At 42.2% G+C, this 27,849-nt stretch overlaps 1 protein-coding gene across 7 annotated transcripts in view; it reads right to left on the bottom strand.

Annotated features, from left to right (window-relative positions):
• Window positions 1-27,849, bottom strand: part of ofcc1 (orofacial cleft 1 candidate 1) — a 167,502-nt gene that overhangs the window by 120,303 nt on the left and 19,350 nt on the right. For all 7 annotated transcript variants that reach the window (XR_003878713.1, XM_029755618.1, XM_029755623.1 and 4 more), the window contains 4 exons: window positions 27,588-27,667; window positions 26,358-26,487; window positions 5,190-5,429; window positions 326-589 (listed from right to left, as the gene is read on the bottom strand). Coding sequence is in view for 6 of the 7 variants with exons in the window: in XM_029755618.1 (XP_029611478.1) it covers window positions 326-589; window positions 5,190-5,429; window positions 26,358-26,487; window positions 27,588-27,667 (714 nt within the window). In the remaining variant the exon portion in view is untranslated. The remainder of the gene's footprint in view (window positions 1-325; window positions 590-5,189; window positions 5,430-26,357; window positions 26,488-27,587; window positions 27,668-27,849) is intronic.

Below are 27,849 nucleotides of genomic sequence, written 5' to 3'. Positions count from 1 at the left end.
TATTTTAATTAAATTAAGCTGCTGAGTAATTGGATCAATGCATCACCTCAAATGCAACCGGATATGTTTAGTAAATATGTGGTTTATTTACAATCTGGGGCCAATTTACAATTTCTCAGCTAAAACCATTTACCACACATAATGTCCCCTCAGACCAACCACCCAGCTTCTCTGATAATGGTTCAAATCAGGTGACTGTCCATAGCCCCTGGGCTCAACATTCCCAACTGAAAGGGACACACACACACAAACACAGAAACAACTCCTTCGCCCACTCTCCCTCACACACGCTACCATCAACCCACACACCAACACACCCACACACCTGGAAGTACAGGTTACACAGCCAGTTGTCCAGGTCGGCTGACATAAGGCCTTCTATCTTGCGGAACTGGTCGAGGTGGGGGTGCGGGAGCCCCCTGAGGATGGGGGTCTTGAAGCGCCCCTGGACAGTTGTGAGGATGGCGTGGCAGACAGGGAAGGCGGCCCAGCCCAGTGTGGTGCCGACCTGGCTCCGCTCCACCGTCAGGCCCAGCAGCCTGAACAGCAGGACCATGGAGGGCAGCATGTCACACGACGCAGGCAGGATCTGCACACACACACACACACACACACACACACACACACACACACACACACACACACACACACACACACACACACACATAAAGGGGGCAAATAGGACAGGAGCCCTCAGGGGAGATTGTTAACTCTCAAACCACAACCTAGATCATTATTCCTCCAAATCCTCCTCTGTGTCCTCTACTAATCTATTTTCCATGTTATTCTATGCAGACTGTTTCTGCATGACCGCCTACAATAGATTATATTAACGGTCTTAACCGGTCCCACAACCAAGTTGGCATTAAACTTCCCAAACGTTTGGGAAGAGATGAAATGATAAAGACTGGTTTGAGAGAGTTAGCTGAGCGATTGGAGGTGATCAACACATTTCGATTGTTGAGAGTCTTGGTGGGCCACACACCTACTAATAATTCCCTCCAGAAATGTGCCAATGTTGGCAAAAAAAGTAGTATTTTTAGATACTACCTTTCGCCAAAGGGTATAGCCTACATGGCTCATGTCAGGCAGGTGTGCTATTTCAGCAATGGGCATTCTCCTGCCGCCTAACGGATGAAGTAGCATAGTGGCTAGGATATAGATGGCTGAAGCATGCATTTGTTTAGGCTATCCCAACGGGCTAATCATTAGCTAGATCACAAACTCTTAAGTGTTCAGAATTTTTTTGATCCAGCTTAATAAGGTCCTTCCCTCATTCAGTAAATCAGGTATCAAATGGCTATAATTCCAAGCAGGTTAGCTAAGCAGGAGGGCTCTAGACCGACTTTTCCCAGTGCCAAGAAAGACATGGAAAAATGAGCTATTTCATCTAACATGTTCAGGGAATGCATGATGGATATCTTGAGGTAAAACATGTCAAAATAGGATCCAGAATAATCATATATATTTAGAGATTAATTTGCCTGCATGTTTCTTTTTGTGAATATTGGCCTAGGCTATAGCCTATGCTACATCATTTACCGGCAGAGGAAGAGGGAACACAAAAGAACACCTTAACTAGATTGCTAACTCTTAATATGATATTGTTGCTAGATAACCATGCAACTGATCTAACAGTAAATGTAACGTCCTGAGAAAACCTTCCATTGGTAGGCCTGCATAGGCTACTTGATGTATTCACCACAAATGGTGCGCTCAATCATCTCAATTGCATACCTTGATTATAAAGCGGTGTTATTTCCTCTATATTGACAGTTGAGAAGTAATTATTCTACTCGCATAAAGCTGAGACTCTCCTCTTTTTTTTAATAACAGTAACAGTAGTTGTTTTAAAAACTGTGTCAATTACATTTTGAAATGTTGCTCAACTTGTCAATAGTCAATGCTTGCTCTTATCAGAATGCCTCTCTCCCTTTACTCCATGTGCTATTGGGGGAGCGGGAGTGAGATCCAGAAGCAAAATTACCGACTAAAGCAAAATTGCTTTAAGTCAAATTGCTTTGGTAAGAGGCCAATGTCGGTGTCAAAAATGTTTGGTTCATCATCTCATCTTAGATAAATTCATTTAAGACTTAAGACAGTTTTAACGACCTGCGGACACCCTGGAGATATTAACGTTAATTTCCCTGTGAACCCAAGTATGTACATTTTACAGTAACGTGCCTAACATGACCTTAACATACTGAGCCACGTTACAAAATCACGCATGCAGCAGCAGGTAGAGCAGTTTGGGCTGGGCGAGCAGATGACAAACAGGGACTCTTATTTACCCAGAGAGCAGTAGACTTACCTTCTGCTTAAAAAATGAACTGACAACGAGGAGCACGCCACTTCATCAATCACCAGGGGGGAATATTTCATCCCTCTATTAGTTGTAATGGAAAACGGTGAAGACTTGTTTTATCACATAAATCATGTGTATCCCCCGCTAATCTGCTTTTGGTACCTACCTGAGAGAAATGATGGTGGAAGTGTCTGACTCAAGACACAATTTATGGCATAATATTGCATATTATGGATATTGAAAAATATTTCATATTGTTCATTTACCGTAACAGAACTATAAGCCACATAAACAGGGAGGTGGGAGGTAAGGAAAGAAAAAGAGAAGGGAGCAGAAGGCACAGTTGCCTGAGAGAGCCTGCCAGGCCTGGATGAGATGCACGACAGGCTTTCTCAGGTGGTGCAGCAAACAGAAACATATGGTCCAGTGTTCCAGTGTGCCTTGGCCTGGTGGAACCGCCTATTAAACCATTAAACTATCACATTTCATTAAAAACAGACTGATATTTGCTGCCCCAATCTTGAAAGGAGAGAAAAAAAGGAACGGAGGAAAAAGAGAAGAAAAGAAACGACTGTCCAAACTAACACACAAGATGACTCAATTTTAGAACTTTATCTATCGTTACTCCGTCTCTGGGAAATTAATTTAAAACACTTTCTTTAGGGAAAAAAAGGAGAAGAAAAAAGTTGAGGAATTAGAACAATGACTGGAAAAAAGAAAGATGAAGGGCTGAGGGGGAAAAAAGACAAGATTGGGTGAAAATCCAAAGATTTAGTTTTTTATGCCATGCTTCCCATCCTCTTCCTACCCTTCAATATTAAGATGTTGGATCTTATGCTTCTACCCACTTGAAGTAAACACTGTGTTAAGACCGTGGGCCTGACACCCTTCATGTGTGCAGCCTCCTCGCAAGAATCTTTAAGACAGATCAAATTGAAGTGCAGTGTTCCTGGTAAAACGAACCCCAAACACACACACAAAGAACAGGGGAACCAAAAACAAAAATAAGCTCCTGGCTTCCTCCTACTGTTGCTAATTCCTCATTTCCTCTCAGAAGGCACCGCAAATACACTCCCAAAATCGCACGATAACGTGGGCAAAGAGAAAAACACTCGAGCCAATCCAGATAGTCTCAGACAAATCTGATCAGCAGTGGTTCCACAGCTAACAACAACATCTATAAATAAGAGCCAGGGTTGGGGAGAGACTAGAGGGTTGTGAGTGACATGAGGTGTTTGCAGTGCCGTACTTAAACCCTTATACCTCTGAATCAGATCCTACCGCATTTCCCAGCGAAGTCCGCATTCAGTTTCGGTGGCTTACGCCGTTCTTTATGTCAGATGGAGCCTGAGACAATATAATCAGGAGACTGAGGCTTGATGAATACGCCCACCTACTGTAGCAGTGCATTGACAGTGGCCACATGCGATAAGGCCCTTTAGAGTTGCCATTGGAACACTGACTATCTAGACAGTCCTTCTGCATCTTAACACTTTGGAAAAACGGATCAGGAGGGAAACAAATTGTGGATTAGCTTTTATAGTTTTCACATGTTGGTATCAGCATTGCATCAGGCATCTTATAGCAATGAATAAACATGACTTTCTGGTCATCATCCACCATCTGACATTTTTATTGTTGTTAGCATTTGTTGTTGTAGTGCCAACAAGTGCTTTGAACAGTACAGAGATGATTTAGGATTAGGTTACATTTCGAAGGGCTCCCTTTTAAAAATGTAAAATGTTCACAGGGCTCTCTTGTGAAAGAGACCTTGGTCTCAATGGGACTCCCTGTTAAAATAAAGGTTAAATAAAAAATATTTATAAGACCTAAAACTGTGGCACATGCTACTGCTATGCTAACCATCCTCTGAAAACGCAGCTGAACTAATAACGTTCAATAGAATTTGGAGTGAAATGTTTTAGTCAAACTGAGTAACAAGTATGAAGACTTTATCCAGGGTGTTACAGTGGAAATAGTTTCACTTGCCAAGTTCCACGTCTAAAAATACCACTGTGGAGGCCTACTTTAGTCACCACTGCAGCTCGGGCATACTGCATGATGGCTGCTCATATAGACTTCTGGAAAATACACTACATTTTTCAGTGCATTTGTACTTCATTTTCATTCCAATAAAACACTATGCCCTTATATAAATGAATAATAGATCTCTCTTTTGATTTACATGCATGGATTAAATGTCATGTTTGAAAAGTTGCTGTTTTATTCATATTGGATTTCCCCCAAGTCAAACCTAGAGGCTCTCACTGGCATATTTTAATACAATGTCTCTCCATCCTCATATACACAGTTACTGTTTAATATACATTTTCATAACCCCTTTCAATCTACAGCCTACACTGCAGCCATAGAGTAAACCATTGGAAAGAAGAGAAGTTGGAATTATTGCGGTGGAAAACAAATTAAACCTACAGCGTGCTGTAGCCGTTATTTCAATACCGCATGTGTGCATTGTCATTTTTTTATCTGACAGATAACTCCTGTTTGTTTTTAAAGATAGTATTTAGCTAATTCAGTATTGGGTTTCATGTCAAAGACTTTTCCCCCTCTTGGAAGTGAACGCGTTTTAATCCAGAGCCCCTCAGTGTCAGAATTGCTTTCAGATGAAGAATATGTTTTTTTCCTCCATCATTGCACATATCTAAAGGACTATTTCTTGAGCGGCTTCCCCGAGCATCGTTTCAATAAAAGAGGGTCTTATTGAATGAACTCCCATCGCCACAAATCACATCCTGTCCTTCCCCTCCTGAATAAAAACACATTACTCTCAATAGAGGAAGGCCAGGATGGGGGGCTAAACTAAATGTGTTTGTCACCCGATTGGAGCGGAGGAGCAGTCCTCATCCCTGTGATGCTTACGTACGGTGAACAGGCTCTGGTTGACGTGCAGCTCTGTGTCGTAGAAGTGGCCCCCGTGCTCCACAGGCTCTGTGGTCCCAGCCCACTGCTCCTCCTTCAGACGGGACCAGTTGAGGGCGGGGCCTCCCAGACGGCTGTGGAGGGCCACACTGAGGCTGTAGAGGCCCCTGGGCAGCTTGTCCCTGACTGCCCGTAGACAGCGCACACGCACCTCCATGGGCTGGGGACTCTGCGACCACTCCACCTGCATTACATAGAGAAGGTTGTGTTACGGTTACTGTCACTGCAGCAAGAAACCAGAGGTCAAGGAACGCACCCCTCACAGACACAGCACTGGTGTCTCCCTCTCTCTCTCCCCCCTCCCTCACGCTCTCTCTCTGTATCTCTCTGCCTGCACTCTCTTCCCCTCCCTCACTCTCTCTGTCTCTCTGTCCTTTTCTCCCTCTGCTCAGACAGCGTGTCACTGCCTACCTCTCCACCAGACAGCAGACAGTGTGCATCCTCACTCACAAAGGAAATTCATTACCCTAAACATATCATGTGTACATTCTGTACTGTAACACAAGCATTGCTGCTTAACAACTCAGAGTAATTGCTGTTTAACTTGGAAAGGAAATCCTGGTACAGTATTTCCCCCAAACTGTATACAGTTGAGAGAATTATTCAGAAAATAAAAACAATATTTGCACATTTCAGTTATTGTCTGTTAAAAGGGGAAGCATATCAGGTTGGAAATCCATCGAGGGGTGGGATTCAGTTGAAAACGTTAAAGGACAAACACTGGATTCATTCAGGAAGCAATTAATCTGTGAGGGGAGAGGGTTAGTGTCTGAGTCTGTGACAAAACTGTAGCCAATCACAATGAGGTTCTGGGATGAGCTTTGTTGTTGTTTGTTTGTTTTGTTGGAATGGTCTCATTTCAAGGATATGATGAGGCATAGGGGAAGATCGTTGGACTGTTAAGGAATTCATTCTAGATGATCACTGAACAATAAAAAACACTCATTCAGTTTCCCTTCCTGAATGGCATCCTCAAAATACAATTTTGTATGACTTAGCCATCATCATTAATTACAAAAGTAGATGTGTGCATACCCTGATGTGCTTATGTTATTGTATTTATGTAATTATGTACAACCTTTTCACAAATTTTTGCAAATTGGCATGCATTCAGCATACAGAGAACAATATAAACTGGGTGGTTTGAGCCCTGAATGCTTATTGGCTGAGAGCCATGGTATATGAGAACGTATACCACGGGTATGACAAAAAATATGTATGTTTACTGTTCTAATTACGTTGTTAACCAGTTAATAATAGCAATAAGACACCTCAGGAGTTTGTGGTTTATGGCCAATATACCACAGCTAAAGGCTGTATCCAGGCACTCCGCGTTGCGTCGTGAGTAAGAACAGCCCTTAGCCATGGTAAATTGGCCATATCCCCCTCCCCCCCCGGCCCTCAGAACAGCCTCAATTCGTCGGGGAATGGACTCTACAAGGTGTCGAAAGCGTTCCACAGGGTTGCTGGCCCATGCTGACTCCAATGCTTCCCACAGTTGTGTCAAATTGGCTGGATGTTCTTTTGGTAGACCATTGTTAATACACACAGGAAACTGTTATGAGTCAAAAACCCAGCAGCGTTGTAATTCTTGACACAAACCGATGCACCAGAAACCTGAATCACTGGTCTACACACAATGCCCCATAGTGCCCCATAATTTTTATAAAATGTCTTGAGTCAATAATTATTCAACCACTTTGTTATGGCAAGCCTAAATAAGTTCAGGAGTAAAGGTTAGCTTAAAAAGTCACATAAGTTACATGGACTCACTCTGTGTGCAATAATAGTGTTTAACATTATATTTTAATGACTACCTCATCTTTGTATCCCACACATACAATTATCTGTAAGGTCTCCCAGTCGAGCAGTGAATTTTAAACACAGATTCAACAACAAAGACATTTACATTTTAGTCATTTAGCAGACGCTCTTATCCAGAGCAACTTACAGTAGTGAATACATACATTTCATACATTCTTTTCCCGTACTGGTCCCCCGTGGGAATCGAACCCACAACCCTGGCATTGCAAACACCATGCTCTACCAACTGAGCCACACGGGACCAGGGAGGCTTTCCAATGCCTCGCAAAGAAGGGCACCTATCGGTAGATGGGTAAAAACAAAATAAACAGACATTGAATATCCCTTTGAGCATGGTGAAGTTATTAATTCCACTTTTGATGGTGTATCAATACACCCAGTCACTACAAAGATAAAGGCATCCTTCCTAACTCAGTTGCTGGAGAGGAAGGAAACCGCTCAGGGATTTCACCATGAGGCCAATGGTGACGTTGAAACAGTAACAGAGCTTAATGACTGCTACAGCAGAAAACTGAGGATGGAGCAACAACATAGTACACTGAACAAAAATTATTTCATGAGTTAAAATAAAAGATACCAGAAATGTTCCATACACCCAAAAGCTTTTCTCTCAAATTTTGTACACAAAATCCCTGTTAGTGAGCATTTATCCTTTGCCAAGATAATCCATTTACCTGACAGGTGTGGCATATCAAGAAGCCGATTAAACAGCATGATCATTACACAGGTGAACCTTGTGCTGGGGACAAAAAAGGTCACTCTAAAATGTGCAGTTTTGTCACACAACACAATGTCACTGATGTCTCAAGTTGAGGGAGCGTACAATTGGCATGCTGACTGCAGGAATGTTCAACAGAGCTGTTGCCAGGGAACTGAATGTTCATTTCTCGAGCATAAGCCGCCTCCAACATCGTTTTAGAGAATTTGGCAGTACACCCAACCGGCCTCACAAACGCAGAACACGTGTAACCACGCCAGCCCAGGACCACCACATATGGCTTATTCACCTATGAGATCATCTGAGGAAGGGGTGCTGAGGAGTATTTCTGTAAAAAAAAAGCCCTTTTGTTGGAAAAAACTCATTCTGATTGGCTGGGCCTGGCTCCCCAGAGGGTGGACCTGGCTCCCAAGTGGGTGAGCCTAAATACATAGATTAGGGACTAATGAATGTATTTCAATTGACTGATTTCTTTCTATCAACTGTAACTCAGTAAAATCTTTGAAATTGTTACATGTTGTATTTATATTTTTGTTCAGTATTACATGCAACTTAAAAGTTACATATCACAAAATTCTGATTTGAAATCTTTTGGACATCAGAACAACCTTGAGGGAATCTTATTTGAGTCAGAAAAGGATGTTCATATGATAGGAAAGATATACAAAACCTTGCAGAGAGCATATCCAACTGACAATCTTTTAGAAAAAAAAAAAAAACTATTAGAACCAAGACTTAAAAATAACTGATGTTGGCAGAAGATGAGGGAAAATTGGAGCATAACTAACAAAATTACAGTTAACGAAAATGTATGATAAAATCAGTATAAACTAATGTATAGAATTTATTATACATGAGACAAAATTCCCAAATTCTTCAACACAACGGCCGAGTCATGTCTAGCAGTGCATTTCAAAAGTATTCAGACCCCTTGACTTTTTCCACATTTTGTTACATTATTCTAAAATGGATTAAATTATTTTTTTCCCTCTCATCAATCTACAAACAATACCCCATAATGACAAAGCAAAAACAGGTTTAGAAATATTTGCAAATTTATAAAATAAAAAAATCTGAAATATAACATTTACATAAGCATTCAGACCCTTTACTCAGTACTTTGTTGAAGCACCTTTGGCAGCGATTACAGCCTTGAGTCTTCTTGGGTATGACGCTACAAGCTTGGCACACCGGTATTTGGGGTGTATCTCCCATTCTTCTCTGCAGATCCTCTCAAGCTCTGTCAGGTTGGATGGGGAGCGTCGCTAAACAGCTATTTTCAGGTCTCTCCAGAGATGTTTGATTGGGTTCAAGTCCGGGCTCTGGCTGGGCCACTCAAGAACATTCAGAGACTTGTCCCGAAGTCACTCCTGCGTTGTCTTGGCTGTGTGCTTAGAGTCGCTGTCCTGTTGGAAGGTGAACCTTGGTCCCAGTCTGAGGTCCTGAGTGCTCTGGAGCAGGTTTTCACCAAGGATCTCTCTGTACTTTGCTCCATTCATCTTTCCCTCAATCCTGACTAGTCTCCCAGTCCCTGCCGCTGAAAAACGTCAGTCTCACAATATTTACTTTGCTCTCCTCAACACTCGATCAATGAACAACAAAGCCACCTTGCTTCATGAATTAATATCTGACAAGCTAGACATCCTCCTCCTAACTGGCAACAACCTGGTGATTTATTTTCTCTTAACTCCCGCTGGTTATGGCTACCTGTGTCACCACCGCTCCACCGGCCATGGTGGCGGCCTCATTGTACTGTAACAACTCCAAAATCTAAATAACTGTACAGTCTCCCTACTGTCTCTTCATTTGAATACATTGCCTACAAATTATTTTGCACCATAACCACTATCCTTGTGTACCGTCCTCCTAACACGGAACCCAAACCGGCTGCGCACGTGTGCCATTGTGCACCATCGTGCATAAATGTATTTTGTCCCCCCACACCAAACGCGATCACGACACGCAGGTTAAAATATCAAAACAAACTCTGAACCAATTACATTAATTTGGGGACAGGTCGAAAAGCATTAAACATTTACGCAATTTAGCTAGCTAGCGCTTGCACTTGCTAGCTAATTTGTCCTATATAGCTAGCTTGCTGTTGCTAGCTAATTTGTCCTGGGATATAAACATTGAGTTGTTATTTTACCTGAAATGCACAAGGTCCTCTACTCCGACAAATTAATCCACACGTAAAACGGTCAACCGAATCGTTTCTAGTCATCTCTCCGCCTTCCAGGCTTTTTCTTCTTTGAACTTATATGGTGATTGGCATCTAAAATGTTATAATATTACCACGACGACCGACAATACAGTTCGTCTTTCAATCACCCACGTGGGTATAACCAATGAGGAGATGGCACGTGGGTATCTGCTTCTATAAACCAATGAGGAGATGGGAGAGGCAGGACTTGCACCGCGATCTGCATCACAAATAGAACTGACTTCTATTTTAGCCCTTGGCAACGCAGACGCTCGTTGAGACGCGTGAGCACAGTAGGTGCAATAATTGAATAATATAGATTTCTACATTTATTTTGCAACGCTCGGTGCACACGGCGCGAGCAGTGTAGTCAGGGTGTAAAGCTAACGAATCATTCCTCTCTGAACTATCTGAATTACTCACGTGCACACAATCTCAAAACTTGCCTCTGATTTCATGGCTGTTAGGTACTGTTTCAATATTACCTAACATGTCAATTTTCCCACTCACATCAAGGGACACATACTTGACCTTGTTTGCTCTGTTGGCTTATATTTCCCCCTCCATATTCCCACTGTCTGAACACAAGATTCTTAATTTCTCTCTTACCTCATACTCACCACACAACACTGACAAATGCCTCATCTCCTTCCACAACATCAAAGTTCTGATGCCATCTGCTCCGCCCTGCCCATTGACCACACCTCCAACTCACCTGATGAACTAGCTGCCAAATTCAATGCTCTGTCTCCCTCAACTCTCTGGCCCACTCCAAACTAAACCTGTCTCTTGCTCCTTCCCCTCCTCCCCACACTGGTTTACCCCTGAGCTCCGCGCCCTGAAGCATGCTGGCCGCCACCTGGAGTGGCTGAGCAGGAAGTCTGGGCTCACTGTCCACGCTGAGGCCTACAAACTCCACCTACAGTGATGCTCTGTGTTGCCAGGTCCACTTATTTCTCCAATATCATCAACAGCTCCAATAAGAACTCCCAGACTCTGTTATCCACTGTCAGCAAACCACTTCAGCCCCGTGACCACACCTTCTCTACTCCCTCCACTGAACTCTAAAACTCCTTCCTTTAGTTTTTCAAGGACAAGATCACCAAAAAATCTCATTACTGACTGTTCAATCTCTCTTAACCGCCCCTCCCCCGTCAACCTCCAAACCGTCACCCCTGAAACCTCGGCTCTCCAAATTAGCCCCCATTTACTCTCCTTATATCTCAAAACTCACCATGCCATCCAAGACTACAACTTCCTCTCCTCCCTGTTCTCATTAAAGCCTGCCTGCTTGCTCTCTGTCTATATATCACACACATCATCAACCTCTCCCTCGCCCACGGAACTTTCCCCTCCAACTACAAAACAGCTACATGGTGTCTTTCAGAGTAGGAAGAGGGATAAGAAATGTGTCAAAATGTGTTTCACCAGGAAGGGTGCGAAATCAGGGATCTATGCTGTGGACGTAACTCCGGACTTGTAAGATCCTAAAGAATTTATGTCTGGGGAGACCAAATGTATCTGATAATTGTTCAAAGGCACTAAATGTATTGTTAATATACAGAACTCTGAATCTTTTAATACCGAGACTAGACCATGTTGAGAAAGCACCATCAACCATAGATGGGGGAAAAGCTGGGTTTGAGGCTACTGGAGCAAAAGAAGAGGTTGTCTGAAACCCAAAGTGGCGGCTAAATTGATTCCAGATCTTCAATGTTGTTTTGACACATATTTTTGGTGAAGGAAGAGTAAGGGCCTGTAATGGAGGAGTGAGCGAGGGAAGACAATGATGCCGGTATAGATGAGGCGGTCTCCATCTATAGCCAAATTGGGGGTGGGAATATCTCTCTGCAACCAGTACTGAATGATCCTAAGGTTAGCGGCCCAATAATAGAATCTGAAATCCGGTAGAGTTAGACCGCCATCTGGTTTGGGCCTCTGCAAAAGCTGTTTTCGTATCCTAGGGGGCTTTTTGTCCCATATAAAAGGTAGAATTAGGCCGTCAATCTTTTTGAAAAATGTATTGGGAAGAAAAATCGGTAGGCAGTGATAGAGATATAAGAATTTAGGGAGAGTATTCATTTTACTATAATTAATTATTGTGACTAAGGTTAGGTGTAGCAAAGACCAGCTTTCCAAATCGTCCTTAGTACGGGTTAAAAGAGGAGCAAAGTTGGCTTGAAAAAGGTTTTCAAATCTGATGTACCCCGAGATAAATAAAGCTACTGTGAGCAATTTTAAATGGCAAGTTATGTAAAGGGGATTTTTTTGCGGCCATATTAAGCGGCATCAATTCGCTTTTACTGAGATTCAGTTTATTCCCTGATACGTAGAGGTCGACCGATTAATTAGGGCCGATTTCAAGTTTTCATAATAATCGGTAATCTGCATTTTGGACGCCGATTATGGCCGATTACGTTGCACTCCACGAGGAGACTGCGTGGCAGGCTGAGCACCTGTTTCGCGAGTGCAGCAAGGAGCCAAGGTAAGTTGCTAGCTAGCATTAAACTTATCTAATAAAAACCAATCAATCTTAACATAATCACTAGTTAACTACACATGGTTGATGATATTACTAGTTTATCTAGCTTGTCCTGCGTTGCGAATAATCAATGGGGTGCCTATTAATTTATCATCGAATCACAGCCTACCTCGCCAAACGGGTGATGATTTAACAAGCACATTCACGAAAAAAGGACTGTCGTTGCAACAATGTACCTAACCATAAACATCAATGATTTCTTAAAATCAATACACAAGTATATTTTTTTAAACCTGCATATTTAGTTAAAAGAAATTAATGTTAGCAGGCAATATTAACTAGGGAAATTGTGTCACTTCTCTTGCGTTCTGTGCAAGCAGAGTTAGGGTATATGCAGCAGTTTGGGCCGCCTGGCTCGTTGCGAACTGTGTGAAGACCATTTCATCCTAACAAAGACCGTAATTCATTTGACAGAATTGTACATAATTATGACATAACATTGAAGGTTGTGCAATGTAACAGCAATATTTAGACTTATGGATGACACCCGTTCAATAAAATACGGAACGGTTACGTATTTCACTGAAAGAATAAAACAAAATTGACAGTATTCATTACTGAGCAGTTGAGTATTTAGCCGCTAATGAGGTCGCAGATTTTCAACAGTTTGAAAGACTACTTCTATGATAAGATGGGGCATGGTCAGATACAACAATTGGATTATATGAACATGAAGATATGGAATTGAGAAGTCTGTCATCTACAAGGAAGTAGTCTATGCGCGTAAAAGTGTTGTGAACTGATGAGAAAAAAAGAGTGTTTAATCCATCTGGAAAAGCATATTCTCCAAGGGTCTGAAACTGCAAATTCAGACATAAAGGTTCGGACAACTCTAGCTGAGGTTGACATGGTAGTAGGTTTAGTGGAGGATCGATCCAAATGTGGGTCTAACCAACAGTTAAAATCCCCACCTAAGATCAACATATAGGAAGACATATCGGGCAGTGTAGAGAAAACCGATTTGAAAAAAATCACCATTGTCCCAATTAGGAGCATAAATATTAACAAGAAGTACATTCATATTGAGCAGTCTAACATTGACAATTATGTATCTTCCATGGGGATCTGCAATCACATTAGAACATGTAAAAGGTACCGATCTGTGAAGTAAAATAGCCACCCCTCTTGCCTTATTCTGAAATGAGTAATGGAACATCTGACCCACCCATCTGCACCTAAGACTTGAGTGTTGTGATACCTTCAGATGAGTTTCTTGGAGAAAGATGATGTGAGCTTTCAATTGATGAAGGTGGTGTAGCTCCTTTCTACGTTTAACTTGGTTACTTATGCCGCTGCAGTTCCAAGTAAGAAAATTAAAGCCATTCCCTCCAGCTGGATGGGCTACACTAGGCTGAGTCATGTCTTAATTGAGAGTGGACGTGTAAAGGACAAGGTACAATGTAAACTAAAGATCTTAGTTGAACCTAATAGCGCAAATTTAAAAAACAAAGACAAGGTACGAAGCACTAAAAAACATGTAAAAACTATATACAAATAAAGAGGGAAAAACCCCTTCCCTCACAACCTCCCTTGCCGAAGCATCTCCCCAACTGAGATGCAAGCAAAACCCTAAATACAAAAAAAGTTTAGAGAAAAGCATGATAACTCTTACTCTGTGCTACCTGAGATTTGTGACCATTTATGAGAGGTTTAAGAGCAATACAAATGGTAAAACTACGACTGAACCATGAAAACAGACAGATATTGGCATTAGAGGCGGCTTAGATCCAAATCAAATATTAATGATACAAACAAAAAACAATAATGTGAGTGGAATAGTACACACGCACACACTATAGTGGGGAGTCAACTGTATACTCACCAATGAAAATGGAAATTAAAAAATACAAATAAAAAAGAGAATGACATTCAAGTGTCGATGAACCCAGCAAAGTTGGCTTCGCTAGCCAACCAGTCTACCAGCCGGCCTGCTAACTAGCCTGCTAACAAGACCAGCTAACCATTTGTTCCACATCATGCAGTGCAACAGTCGCTTTCACGTTCTTGTTGATGAAATTGGCCGCTAAAGCAGGGTCCTTGAATCTGTGAGTCACCCCCATCATCGGATGGGGCCACAGTGTCTTCTGATCCCTCCTGTCTCAGCCTCCAGTATTTATGCTGCAGTAGTTTATGTGCCGGGGGGCTAGGGTCAGTCTGTTTCATCTGGAGTATTCTCTTGTCTTATCCGGTGTCCTGTGTGAATTTAAATATGCTCTCTCTAATTCTCTCTTTCTCTCATTCTTTCTTTCTCTCGGAGGACCTGAGCCCTAGGACCATGCCTCGGGACTACCTGGCATGATGACTCCTTGCTGTCCCCAGTCCACCTGGCCATGCTGCTGCTCCAGTTTCAACTGTTCTGCCTGCGGCTACGGAACCCTGACCTGTTCACCGGACGTGCTTGTTGCACCCTCGACAACTACAATGATTATTATTATTTGACCATGCTGGTCATTTATGAACATTTTAACATCTTGACCATGTTCTGTTATAATATCCACCCGGCACAGCCAGAAGAGGACTGGCCACCCCTCATAGCCTGGTTCCTCTCTAGGTTTCTTCCTAGGTTTTTGGCCTTTCTAGGGAGTTTTTCCTAGGGAGTTTTTCCTAGCCACCGTGCCTCTTTCACATGCATTGCTTGCTGTTTGGGGTTTTAGGCTGGGTTTCTGTACAGCACTTTGAGATTTCAGCTGATATACGAAGGGCTATATAAATAAATTTGATTTGATTTAACAAAGCCAGGACTGGACACTATCATCCTCAATAACTTCCAACCTCCCCTTCCTTGCCAAGACTCTGGATCGTACTGTTGTCTTCCAATTACAAACCCACCTGCTAGTCTGGTTTCCACCCCTCCTGAAACTGCCCTTCTCAAATTTATCAATAACCTTCTCACCTCTGCTGATGCTGGTGCCCTCAACATCCTGATTTTCCTTGACCTGAGTACCGCTTTTGACACAGTGAGCCATCAGATCCTCCTCACCAGGCTTGAGGGTCTGGGTGTTGAGGGCACTGCACTCTCCTGGCAACAATCATACCTCACAAACCGGATCCACTACATTTCCCTTAATGGCCACACCTCAGACTCAGCTGCAGTTATACACGGTGTCCCCCAGGGCTCTGTGCTGTGTCCCTTACTTTTCATTATCTACATCCTCCCCCTAGGTCAGATCCTCTGCCACTTCAACCTTCCACTGCTATGCTGATGACACCTAGATCTACCTCAGCACCAAATCCCTCCTCAACCCACCTCTGACCCACAACGAATCCTGCCTCTCTGAAATTAAAACATTGACGCAACAAAACTTCCTCAAGCACAATAGTGATAAAATGGAACTCATCCTCATAGGCACCTAATCCACCCTCACCAAAGCTGGCAACCTCACCATTAACGAGACCACTGTCTCTCTCTCTCTCCCTCCATGCATGCATGCAACCTTGGCTTCATTCTGGACTCCACCCTCTCCTTTCGCCACCACATAAGACAGACTGTCAAATCCTCATTCTTCCACATCCGCAACATTGCCAAAGTCAAGTCCTCCCTCTCCCATCCTGCTGCTGAAACTCTCATACATAAAATCAACTCCTCCCGTCTTGACTAGTACAACTCATTACTCTTCGGCATCAACTCAAGCTCCCTCCATAAACTCCAAATGGTTCAAAACTCACCCACACTAAGTACTGGCAGCACATCACGCCTGTCCTCTGTGAGCTCCACTGGCTCCCTGTCTCCTAACGCATTTATTACAAGATCCTCTTTCTGACCTACAAAGCCCTTCAGCACCTTGCCCCCCCCTTACCTCTCAGACCTTCTCCTCTACCAACCCACACTCGCATTCCGTTGCACCACAGCACCTTGTCATCCCCAGGTCGAAGCTCTAAAGCTTCGGCGACAGGGCCTTCTCCAGGGTTGCTCCTAGGCTCTGGAACTCTCTCCGGCCCCACCTATCTGACAAGTCCTACCCTTAAGCCCACCCCACCCCACACACACACAAATAAATACACTACAAAGACACTCCTTTCTTCACCATACTGGGTAGCACCTAACCCAAACCCTTACACTACCCTTTTTCTCCACACATACAATGCATATGCTCTTGACTGAGGTCCATATCAGGATCTTGATATGCTAATTAAGGACAACTTCTGATGATTATTTGAGTTTTGAGGACATGCTCAATAATTTGACAAATATTAAATCCATATCATTATTTCTGACACTAGCTATAATTGTTGTATTCCCTCTGGATAAAGGTGTGCGCAAACCGCAAGCTAAAAGCAAGCACTGTAACTGGTAACCTAGCAACAACAATCACATCTTTTCTGCTGTGGAGTTCCAACTGTCATTTCTGAATTTGTCCTCCACAAATGAGTGCATAAACGGTGTGTGGTCGAACTGACAACTGGAGAAAGAAAGAAGTAACTCAAAAGAAGTTAATGCTACAGTGAGTAGCTAATTTGAGATGTTTTATTTATCTTAGTAACTAGAATGACGAAATGTTAGCTAATTTGTCCAGCACACAGTAGGGTAAGCTAGCTAATAACTCTACCTACATATTACCTCAATACCAGTGGGCCTGCACATTGACTCTGTACCAGCACCCACTGTATATAGCCCCACTATTGTTATTTACATTTTAGTCATTTAGCAGACCCTCTTATCCAGAGCGACTTACAGTAGTGAATGCATACATTTCATTTCATGCATTTATTTTTATTTTTTTTGTACTGGCCCCCCATGGGAATCGAACCCACAACGCTGGCGTTGCACACACCATGCTCTGCCAACTGAGGCACAGGGAAGACTGCTGCTCTTTCATTTTGTTATTCTTATCGCTTACTTTTTTGGGGTATTTTCTTAAAACTGCATTGTTGGATAAGGGCTTCACTGTAAGGTCTACTACACCTGTTGTATTCGGTGCATGTGACAAATATAATGTGATTTGATGTGTGGGGTAAATGCTAACTGGTAGCCTAGATAGCTAGCAAATAACGAAAATGTCTAACCTTCTGGGAAAAACATTTTTACCCCTTATCAAGCCTCAAGGTGTCAGCTAATGTTTAGGTGCATTTTGTATTACTGTTAAAATAAGCTAGCTAACTAACTTAGCTAGCAACTTGGCTAGCTAGCTTGTTCCAGTTAGTTTCGCTACGTTTTGGTATTGTTTTGTGAAATGACAATATTTTCTTGCAATATCGACACGATTCATGATTTATGCACTGACAGTTTGAAGTGGATCACAGACCAACACTACCATCATGTTGGGTCTTGACAGCGAGGAACCACAGCAGATGACACAATCTGCAACCCACAGTCTGCATCTTTACAGAAAATGTGTTGTGATTGGAGCTCTAGATTTGCAATGCTGCATTTTTTAAAACAGAAATAACAGAATAGTGCTTTGGAAATAGCAACTTTGATTAAATAAGACAATATATTTGTTTTTAAATAAGGATACATAAATTAACAGGTTAATTCGTTCATGCCTAAGTATACTGAACCAAAATATAAACACAACATATAAAGTGTTGGTTCCATGTTTCATGAGCTATAATAAAAGATCCCACAAAAGGCTTATTTCTCTTAACTTTTGTGAAGAAATTTGTTTACATCTTTATTAGTGAGCATTTCTCCGTTGCCATGATAATCCAGTCACCTGACAAGTGTGGCATATCAAGAAGCTGATTAAACAGCATGATCATTACACAGGTTCACTTTGTGCTGGGGACAATAAAAGGCCACTCTAAAATGTGCCATTTTGTCACACAACATAATGCCACCGATGTCTCAAGTTTTGAGGGAGAGTGCAATTGGCATGCTGACTGCAGGTACGGTGCATTTGGAAAGTATTCAGACCCCTTCCCCTTTTCCACATTAAGTTACGTTACAGCCTTATTCAAAAATTGATTAAATAAAACAAATTTGTCATCACTCTACACACAATACCCCATAATGACAAAGTGAAAACAAGTTTTAAGAAATGTTTGCCAATTCATTAAAACTAAAAAAAGAAAGACCCTTTTTAAAGATACTGCAGGTCTTCAATTAGTCAGTCTGCTACCCAGGAGCTAGACAGTGGCGGTTGACCAGGAGTATAGGGAACAGATTCTGGTGTCATTCACCTACCACAAAACAAACACACTTAAACAGTCACCAAATTTGAAACGATCCATTACAGTCCCCAAAATCCACTGGAGATTCTACTTTACTCATTTGCATGTTCTGCTCTCGACTTTTGCCACGCAAAATAAATGGTCTGGTGACACTGTTTGGATTCATTTATTTTTGTTCAGTATATAAACCCTTGCCGTCAGAAAGTATTCACTCCCTTTGACTTTTTCCACATTTTGTTGTGTTACACCCTGAATTAAAAATGTAGTTGTCTACCTCCCGAGTGGTGCAGTGGTCTAAGGCACTGAATTGCAGTGCTAGCTGTGCCACTAGGGATTCTGGGTTTGAGTCCAGGCTCTGTCGCAGCCTGCCGTGACCGGGAGAGCCATGGGGAAGCGCACATTTGGCCCAGTGTCGTTTGGATGTCCTTGTCCCATCGCGCACTAGTGACTCCTGTGGTGGGCTGGGCACAGTGCATGCTGACATGGTTGCCAGGTGTACGGTGTTTCCACTGACACATTGGTGCGGCTGACTTCCGGGTTAAGTGGGCATTGTGTAAATAAGCAGTGTGGCTTGGTTGGGTTGTATTCGGAGGACACACGGCTCTTGACCATCGCCTCTCCCGAGTCCGTACAGGAGTTACAGCGATGAGACAAGACTAACGACCAATTGGATACATTTCTGTACTACTAAATAATAATGTATTTGTCACTGGCCTAATGTCTACATGGATTTGTTTTTCAACATTTTTACAAATTAATAAAAAATGACATGTCTTGAGTCAAAAAATATTCAACCCCTTTGTTATGACAAGCCTAATAAAGTTAATGAATAAAAATGTACTTAACAAGTCACATAATAAGTTGCATGTACTCACTTTGTATGAAACTAATAGTGTTTAACATACCTCATCTCTGTACAGCACACATACAATTATCTGTGAGGTCCTTCATTCGAGCAGTGAATTTCAAACCCAGATTCAACCACAAAGACCAGGGAGGTTTTCCAATGCCACGCAAAGAAGGGCACCTATTGGTAGATGGGTAAAAAAGCAGACAATGAATATCCCTTTGAGCATGGTAAAATGTAGAGGTCGACCGATTAATCGGAATGGCCGATTAATTAGGGCCGATTTCAAGTTTTCTTATCAATCGGTAATCGATATTTTTGGCCACCGATTTGCCTATTTTTTTTATTTTTTTTTTATAAATATTTTTTAACTAGGCAAGTCAGTTAAGAACACATTCTTATTTTCAATGACGGCCTAGGAACGGTGGGTTAACTGCCTTGTTCAGGGGCAGAATGACAGATTTTTACCTTGTTAGCTTGGGGATTCAATCTTGCAACCTTACGGTTAACTAGTCCAACGCTCGAACCACCTGCTTTACATTGCACTCCACGAGGAGCCTGCCTGTTACGCGAATGCAGTAAGAAGCCAAGGTAAGTTGCTAGCTAGCATTACACTTATCTAATAAAAAACAATCAATCAATCATAATCACTAGTTAACTACACATGGTTGATGATATTACTAGTTTATCTAGCCTGTCCTGCGTTGCATATAATCGATGCGGTGCGCTTTCGCGAAAAAGGACGGTCGTTGCTCCAACTTGCACTTAACCATAAACATCAATGTCTTTCTTAAAATCAATACACAAGTATATATTTTTAAACCTGCATATTTAGTTAATATTGCCTGCTAACATGAATTTCTTTTAACTAGGGAAAATGTGTCACCTCTGCAACAGAGTCAGGGTATATGCAGCAGTTTGGGCCGCCTGGCTCGTTGCGAACTGTGAAGACTATTTCTTCCTAATAAAGACAGCCAACTTCGCCAAACGGGGGATGATTTAACAAAAGCACATTTGCGAAAAAAGCACAATCTTAGCACGACTGTACCTAACCATTAACATCAATGCCTTTCTTAAAATCAATACACAGAAGTATATATTTTTAAACCTGCATATTTAGCTATAAGAAATACAGTTTAGCAGGCAATATTAACCAGGTGAAATTATGTCACTTCTCTTCCGTTCATTGCACGCAGAGTCAGGGTATATGCAACAGTTTGGGCCGCCTGGCTCGTTGCGAACTAATTTGCCAGAATTTACGTAATTATGATATAACATTGAAGGTTGTGCAATGTAACAGGAATATTTAGACTTATGGATGCCACCCGTAAGATAAAATACGGAACGGTTCCATATTTCACTGAAAGAATAAACGTGATAGTTTCCGGATTCTACCATATGAATGACCTAAGGCTCCTGTTTCTGTGTGTTATTATGTTATAATTAAGTCTATGATTTGATAGAGCAGTCTGACTGAGCGATGGTAGGCACCAGCAGGCTCGTAAGCATTCATTCAAAACAGCACTTTCGTGCGTTTTGCCAGCAGCCCTTCGCAATGCATTGCGCTGTTTATGACTTCAAGCCTGTCAACTCCCAAGATTAGGCTGGTGTAACCTATATGAAATGGCTAGCTAGTTAGCGGGTGCGTGCTAATAGCGTTTCAAACGTCACTCGCTCTGAGACTTGGAGTAGTTGTTTCCCTTGCTCTACATGGGTAACGCTGCTTCGAGGGCGGCTGTTGTCGATGTTTTCCTGGTTTGAGCCCAGGTAGGAGCGAGGAGAGGGACGGAAGCTATACTGTTACACTGGCAATACTAAAGTGCCTATAAGAACATCCAATAGTCAAAGGTATATGAAATACAAATCGTATCGAGAGAAATAGTCCTATAATTCCTATAATAACTACAACCTAAAACTTCTTACCTGGGAATATTGAAGACTCATGTTAAAAGGAACCACCAGCTTTCATATGTTCTCATGTTCTGAGCAAGGAACTTAAACGTTATCTTTCTTACATGGCACATAATGCCCTTTTACTTTCTTCTCCAACACTTTGCTTTTGCATTATTTAAACCAAATTGAACATGTTTCATTATTTATTTGAGGCTAAATTGATTTTATTGATGCATTATATTAAGTTAAAATAAGTGTTCATTCAGTATTGTTGTAATTGTCATTATTACAAATAAAAAACAACCAAACAAAAAAATCGGCTGATTAATCGACATCGGCAGTTCTGGGCCTCCAATAATCGGTATCGGCGTTGAAAAATCATAATCGGTCGACCTCTAGTGAAATGATTAATTATCAATACACCCAATCAATACAAAGATACAGGCGTCCTTCCTAGCTCAATTACCGGAGAGGAAGAAAACCTTTAGGGATTTCACCATGTTGCCAATGGTGACTTAAAACAGTTACAGAGTTTAATGGCCGTGATAGGAGAAAACTGAGGATGGGATCAACAACATTGCAGTTACTCCAAAATACTAACCTGATTGACAGAGTGAAAATTAGGAAGCCTGTACAGAATAAAAAATGTTCCAAAACATGCATCCTGTTGCACTAAAGTAATGCTGCAAAAAAATTGCAAAGCAATTCACTTTTTTGTCTTTAATACAAAGTGTGATTCTTGGGGCAGCACCAATACAACACGTTGCTGAGTACCACTCTCCATATTTTCAAGCAAAGTGGTGGCTGCATCATGTTATGGGTATGCATGTAATTGTTAAGGATTGGGGAGTTCTTTCCAGATAAAAAGCAAATGGAATGTTGCTAAGCACAGGCAAAATCCTAAAGGAAAACCTGGTTCAGTCTGCTTTCCACCTTTCAGCAGGACAATAAACTAAAACACAAGGCCAAATCTACACTGAAGTTGCTTACCAAGAAGACAATGAATGTTCCTGAGTGGCCGAGTTACAGTTTTGATTTAAATCTACCTGAAAATATATGGCAAGATCTGAAAATGCTTGTTTAGCAATGATCAACAACCAACTTGACAGAACTTGAAGAATTTAGAAAAGAATAATGGACAAATATTGCACAATCCAGGTGTGCAAAGCTCTTAGACTTACCCAGAAAGACTCGGCTGTAAAGGTACTTCTGCAAAGTATTGACTCAGGGGTGTGAATACTTATGTAAATTTGATATTTCTGTATTTCATTTTCAATATATTTGCAAACAATTCAACATTTCACTTTGCCATTATGGGGTATTTATTGTGTGTAGATGGGTGTGAAAAAAAGAGAAGAATTTAATACATTTTCAATTCAGGCTTTAACAACAAAATGTGGAATAAGTCCAGGGGTATGAATACTTTCTGAAGGCACTGTATATATCTAGTACAGAAGCGCCGAGGGCCTAAAAAGGTTCCATGGAATAGTGCATCCTGGTACCTATTTTACACACAATCTACACACACAATATCTAATAATCCCAAAGCAAAAACCGGTCTTTAATTTTTTTTGCAAATGTATTAAGAATAAAAAACTGAAATACCTTATTTACATAACTATTCAGACCCTTTAATATGAGACTCAAAATTGAGTTTAGGTGCACCCTGTTTCCATTGATCATCCTTGAGATGTTTCTACAACTTGATTGGAGTCCACCTATGGTAAATTCAATTGATTGGACATGATTTGGAAAGGCACACACCTGTCTATATAAGGTCCCACAGTTGACAGTGCATGTCTGAGCAAAAACCAAGCCATGAGGTTGAAGGAATAGTCCGTAGATCTCCGAGACAGGATTACGGCGAGGCACAGATCTGGGGATGGGTACCAAAACATTTTGGCAGCATTGAAGGTCCAAAATAACACAGTCGCCTCCATCATTCTTAAATGGAAGAAGTTTAGAACCACCAAGACTCTTCCTAGAGCTGGTCACCTGGACAAACTGAGCAATCGGGGGAGAAGGGCCTTGGTCAGGGAGGTGACCAAGAACCCGATGATCACTCTGACACAGCTCCAGTGTTCCTCTGTCGAGATGGGAAAACCTTCCAGAAGGACAACCATCTCTGAAGCACTCCACCAATCAGGCCTTTATGGTAGCATGGCCAAATGGAAGCCACTCCTCAGTAAAATGCACATGACAGCCCGGTTGGAGTTTGCTAAAAGACACCTAAGGACTCTCAGATCATGAGAAACAAGATTCTCTGGCCTGATGAAACCAAGATTGAACTCTTTGGCCTGAATGCCAAGCGTCACGTGTGGCACCATCCCTACGGTGAAGCATGGTGTTGGCAGCATCATGCTGTGGAGATGTTATTCAGCGACAGATACTGGGAGACTAGTCCGGATTGAGGCAAAGATGAACGGAGCAAAGTACAAAGAGATCCTTGATGAAAACCTGCTCCAGAGCGCTCAGGAACTCAGACTGGGGCAAAGGTTCAACTTCCAGCAGGACAACGACCCTAAGCACACAGCCAAGACAACGCAGGAATGGCTTGGGGACAAGTGTCTGAACGTCCTTGTGTGCCCCAGCCAGAGCCCGGACTTGAACCCAATCAAATATCTCTGGAGAGACCTGAAAATAACTGTGTAGAGACGTTCCCCATTCAACCTGACAGAGCTTGAGAAGAATGGGAGAAACTCCCCAAATACCAGTGTACCAAGCTTGTAGCATCATATCCTAGAAGACTCAAGGCTGTAACCACTGCCATAGGTGCTTCAACAAAGTACGGAGTAAAGGGTCTGAATACTTATGGAAATGTACAGGGATGACAGTTCAACACACAGTCACCTAATCTTAAACCATCTACTATATTCAAAAAAATCCTCTGGAGATTCTACTTCACTCAATTTGCATGTTCCGCTCTCTGACTGTTGCCACTCTACATAAACGGTGTATACTGGTGGCACCTACCCAGCAATGTGTGCCTGGCAGTGTTGCTTTTTGACTGTTAAAGGCCCATATTAACCATTTGGAACACACACACACACACACACACACACACACACACACACACACACACACACACACACACACACACACACACACACACACACACACACACACACACACACACACACACACACACAAACAGATACACACCCAGCGCCACGTGCGTGCCTGTGCCTGGCAGTGCCCAGCGCAAAGCCACCCTCAGAGGGTGTGTGACGAGCCCTGCCGTTATGCCCCGCAATCTCCTCGCTGAGCATCTTTGCATACGCCACAACACAAAACAATTTAGGCAGAAGTGAAATTAGTATAATTGGTGGTAAAGCGGTTTAGCCCACACATCGCACATCCAGGAGGTTAGGGCTCTAAGCCCCCACACTGCTGAGGGAGAAAGAAAGGGGGTAGAAAAAGAACAATAAAAATAAATAAAAACTTCACAGCACAACAGTGTTAATTTTTCACTATATGTGTCTTTAGAGATTGTTATTATTTGTCTCTCATGCATGGACCGGTACATGTATGGCGGAAAGTCAAGACATCCGGGAAGGTAAAAGGCAAAGTGAGCCAATTTTCCATATCAGAAGGTGGTTTGTTTGCCCGGAGCCTTAGTTGTGCCTAAAGTGCCATAACATTACACCACTCCTACAGATGAGATCAAAGCATTCAGCCACGGATCCTCAGCAGCTTCTTTTGGCACGCATCGCGTCCTTCGCCGAAACATCTTTTCAAGGTTCCTACATTGACTGCTCCACAAATTGAACTCTTTAATACACAGGAAATGCCACATACAAAAACATATTTTCTTTCTAAGTATAGCCTAATATTCGGAGATTAAGCTTTCTCGTTAATTATTTTCATTTTAATTAGTAAATCTTAATTAACAATGAACATTTACCCTTAAAAATGTTGGCTTCGGAATGAAGGAAAGGGGGGGGGGGAGAAAACGAGTGAATAAATATGACAATCTTTTTGGGACCTCCAGGCAGGATTACTGATGCAGGCAGACTTAGTTATTAAACACGTTCTAAATTAAATGCCTCCATGAATTTTGCACAGAAATATATTTTCATAGTTTTGCATGCCAAATGTGACATTTTATATTTTAGATTCATCTGCCGCAGTAATTTTGGAAATGTCATATAAACAAAGATTTTGTCATTTACCAATGGAATTACTATGCATGGCAGGTTGGCCATTGCTTTTCCTGGCTGTGCCGGTTGTTTCAAGTCAGCAAGCCATAAAAAATCTTTATCTCTCTGAAACACAGCAATTTGGGAGATAATCGAATGGTGACTGGGGGGCAGAAATGCCAGTCTGAGGAATTATACCACAATCTCTCCCACATTTACAACCTTCCTCAAAGCGAGTTGTCACCCTGGCAGGAAGGGCTGATAGAAGATTCATTACATCTCTAAGCCTGCATGGTGGCAGAGCAGCCTCATCCCTAGCCTAACAACAGCACACTCCTACGGATGCTAAGGCTGCTGCCTGATGCTGCTCCTTCCTCCTCACTCTCCCTTCTTTCCCTTTCTACTTTCCTTAAGACACCAGACGGCTTTTTACACATTGGGGGATGAAAAACATCCTAAATAAAGGAGAAAGAGAGACGGCGGTTTTTCCCAGTGTTCCATGGTAAACACAGGGAAGCCTTTTATGTGTGTGTGTGTGTGTGCGCGCGTGCGAGTATGCTCACGCGTGCATGAGTGTGCTTGCAAAAGAGACTCTGCTGACAGATTCCATTCACGGCAGCAAGGATTTCATATAATTACATCACTTGACTTTAAAAAAAACATTTCTCTATCTGTTTCTCGGGCCACATAAACATATTTTGCGAGATATCATCATTTCTTCTATGGTTGAACCCTGGTGGAAATAAGCCTCCGATATAGAAGTGGTACTTCCTGTTGATGTGCCATGTTACTTCCTGTGTTTGTGTCTGATAATGGCTGGGTTAACAGATCCTACCTGCCAGCCGAGGCCCGGCTCCCTGGCCCACGGTGATTCTGCTGCGGAGGAGGCTTCTGTCATCTCGCCGTATTTGGCGATCACTTCACCTTTGCGCTCCCTCAGCGCCTTCAGCAACTGGCTCTCTGCGCTGCGAAACACAAGTGGTAACCCTGTTAACCAGCCACCTGCATATTGTGCTCTCTTGTTCCCACTTTGTAGCCAACAGCGGAGAATCTAATAACGCAACAACAAACACTTTCCACTTTTTTCCCCCTCCCTCCCTTTCTCTCTCTCTCTCCTCAGCCCGCTTGGCCTTTCAATCTTATCTGGGGTAATGTAATAAACTGCTGCTACGCTCCGTCTCCCAGCCACCTCTCTTAATTCCTCAAAATAAAACAATATCATAGGCCCGCCTGCTAAAGTGGATAAGATGGCTTTAAAGTAAGAATAATTCAGCAAATAAATGCTCATCGGTGCGGCATCAAAGCCAGCCACCAACTTTATTTTCTGCTCGCCCGATCAAAAGTATTACATGTGCTTTCGTCAGTTAACAATGCAGCAGAATGGGGCCCTCTCCCTAATGAAATTACTGTTAAATCAAAAACAGTGAAAGGAAATAAATTACACATTAAAAAAAAGAAAGTCAGCTTGGCATCCAGTTCCCATTCTAGAGAATAGGAGATCATTTCTCATTGAATCTCAGAAAATGTAGCCCTAGGTGATGTGTATTAAAACCTCTCATGTCTAATAGCCACCCACCAATGATATCAGAAGGAATTTGCAAGGGCCAAGGCTGCGCGGAGAAGGTCATCGTTGCTAAACTCAAACGGTATTCATCTGACAGGCATGGTGTCCAAACCAACACCCATAGTAAACAGTGAGCACAACAGGCTCATGTAGATTCTCTTGATTTTTTCTGTATAATGTCAGGCCGGATGGTCAGCCATAATTACTAAAAAACCTCTACATGCTATTATAGCCTTTGGGCTGAGGGAGGAGATGCATGATTCCAGACTGATATGGATGGAACACAAACTGATGCTCCTCTGAGTCCAGTGACACGGGCAGATTTTCATGCCTCGCAGCCATTTACCCACAATGCAGCAGCGCAGACAATGCATTGCAATATAGAGCCCATATAGGTTACAATCACATTACATGTTTTCTCAAATGGCAGCTAAATAAATATGGTGAACATTCTGTAAAATGAATGCTTATTTCATTTATGTAACATTAGTGGAAACATACCGTTGGAACGCTACATACAGCCTGTCTTGCAGTATCCTCTCCTGTTGGTCACAGTCTCTGTGTGACTGGGCCTGGGGTTCCTTTGAAAGAATGAGCCAACTTTTTGTCAACATGGGCATTTTGCAGCCAGTAAAAAGAAATAGACTCACAAAACAAAAGCATGAAGACGTGATACTGATGAAGTAGTGCATGACTTGAACTACAACCACTTCACTGAGATTTCTCTGGCTTTTATTACTATAACAGCTTCGATTACATGTAC

The sequence above is a fragment of the Salmo trutta genome, chromosome 6 (genome assembly GCF_901001165.1).
Source record: "Salmo trutta chromosome 6, fSalTru1.1, whole genome shotgun sequence".
Lineage (NCBI taxonomy): Eukaryota > Metazoa > Chordata > Actinopteri > Salmoniformes > Salmonidae > Salmo > Salmo trutta.
Note: the sequence above shows the minus strand (reverse complement) of the source record. Positions and strands in the feature narration are given on the sequence as shown.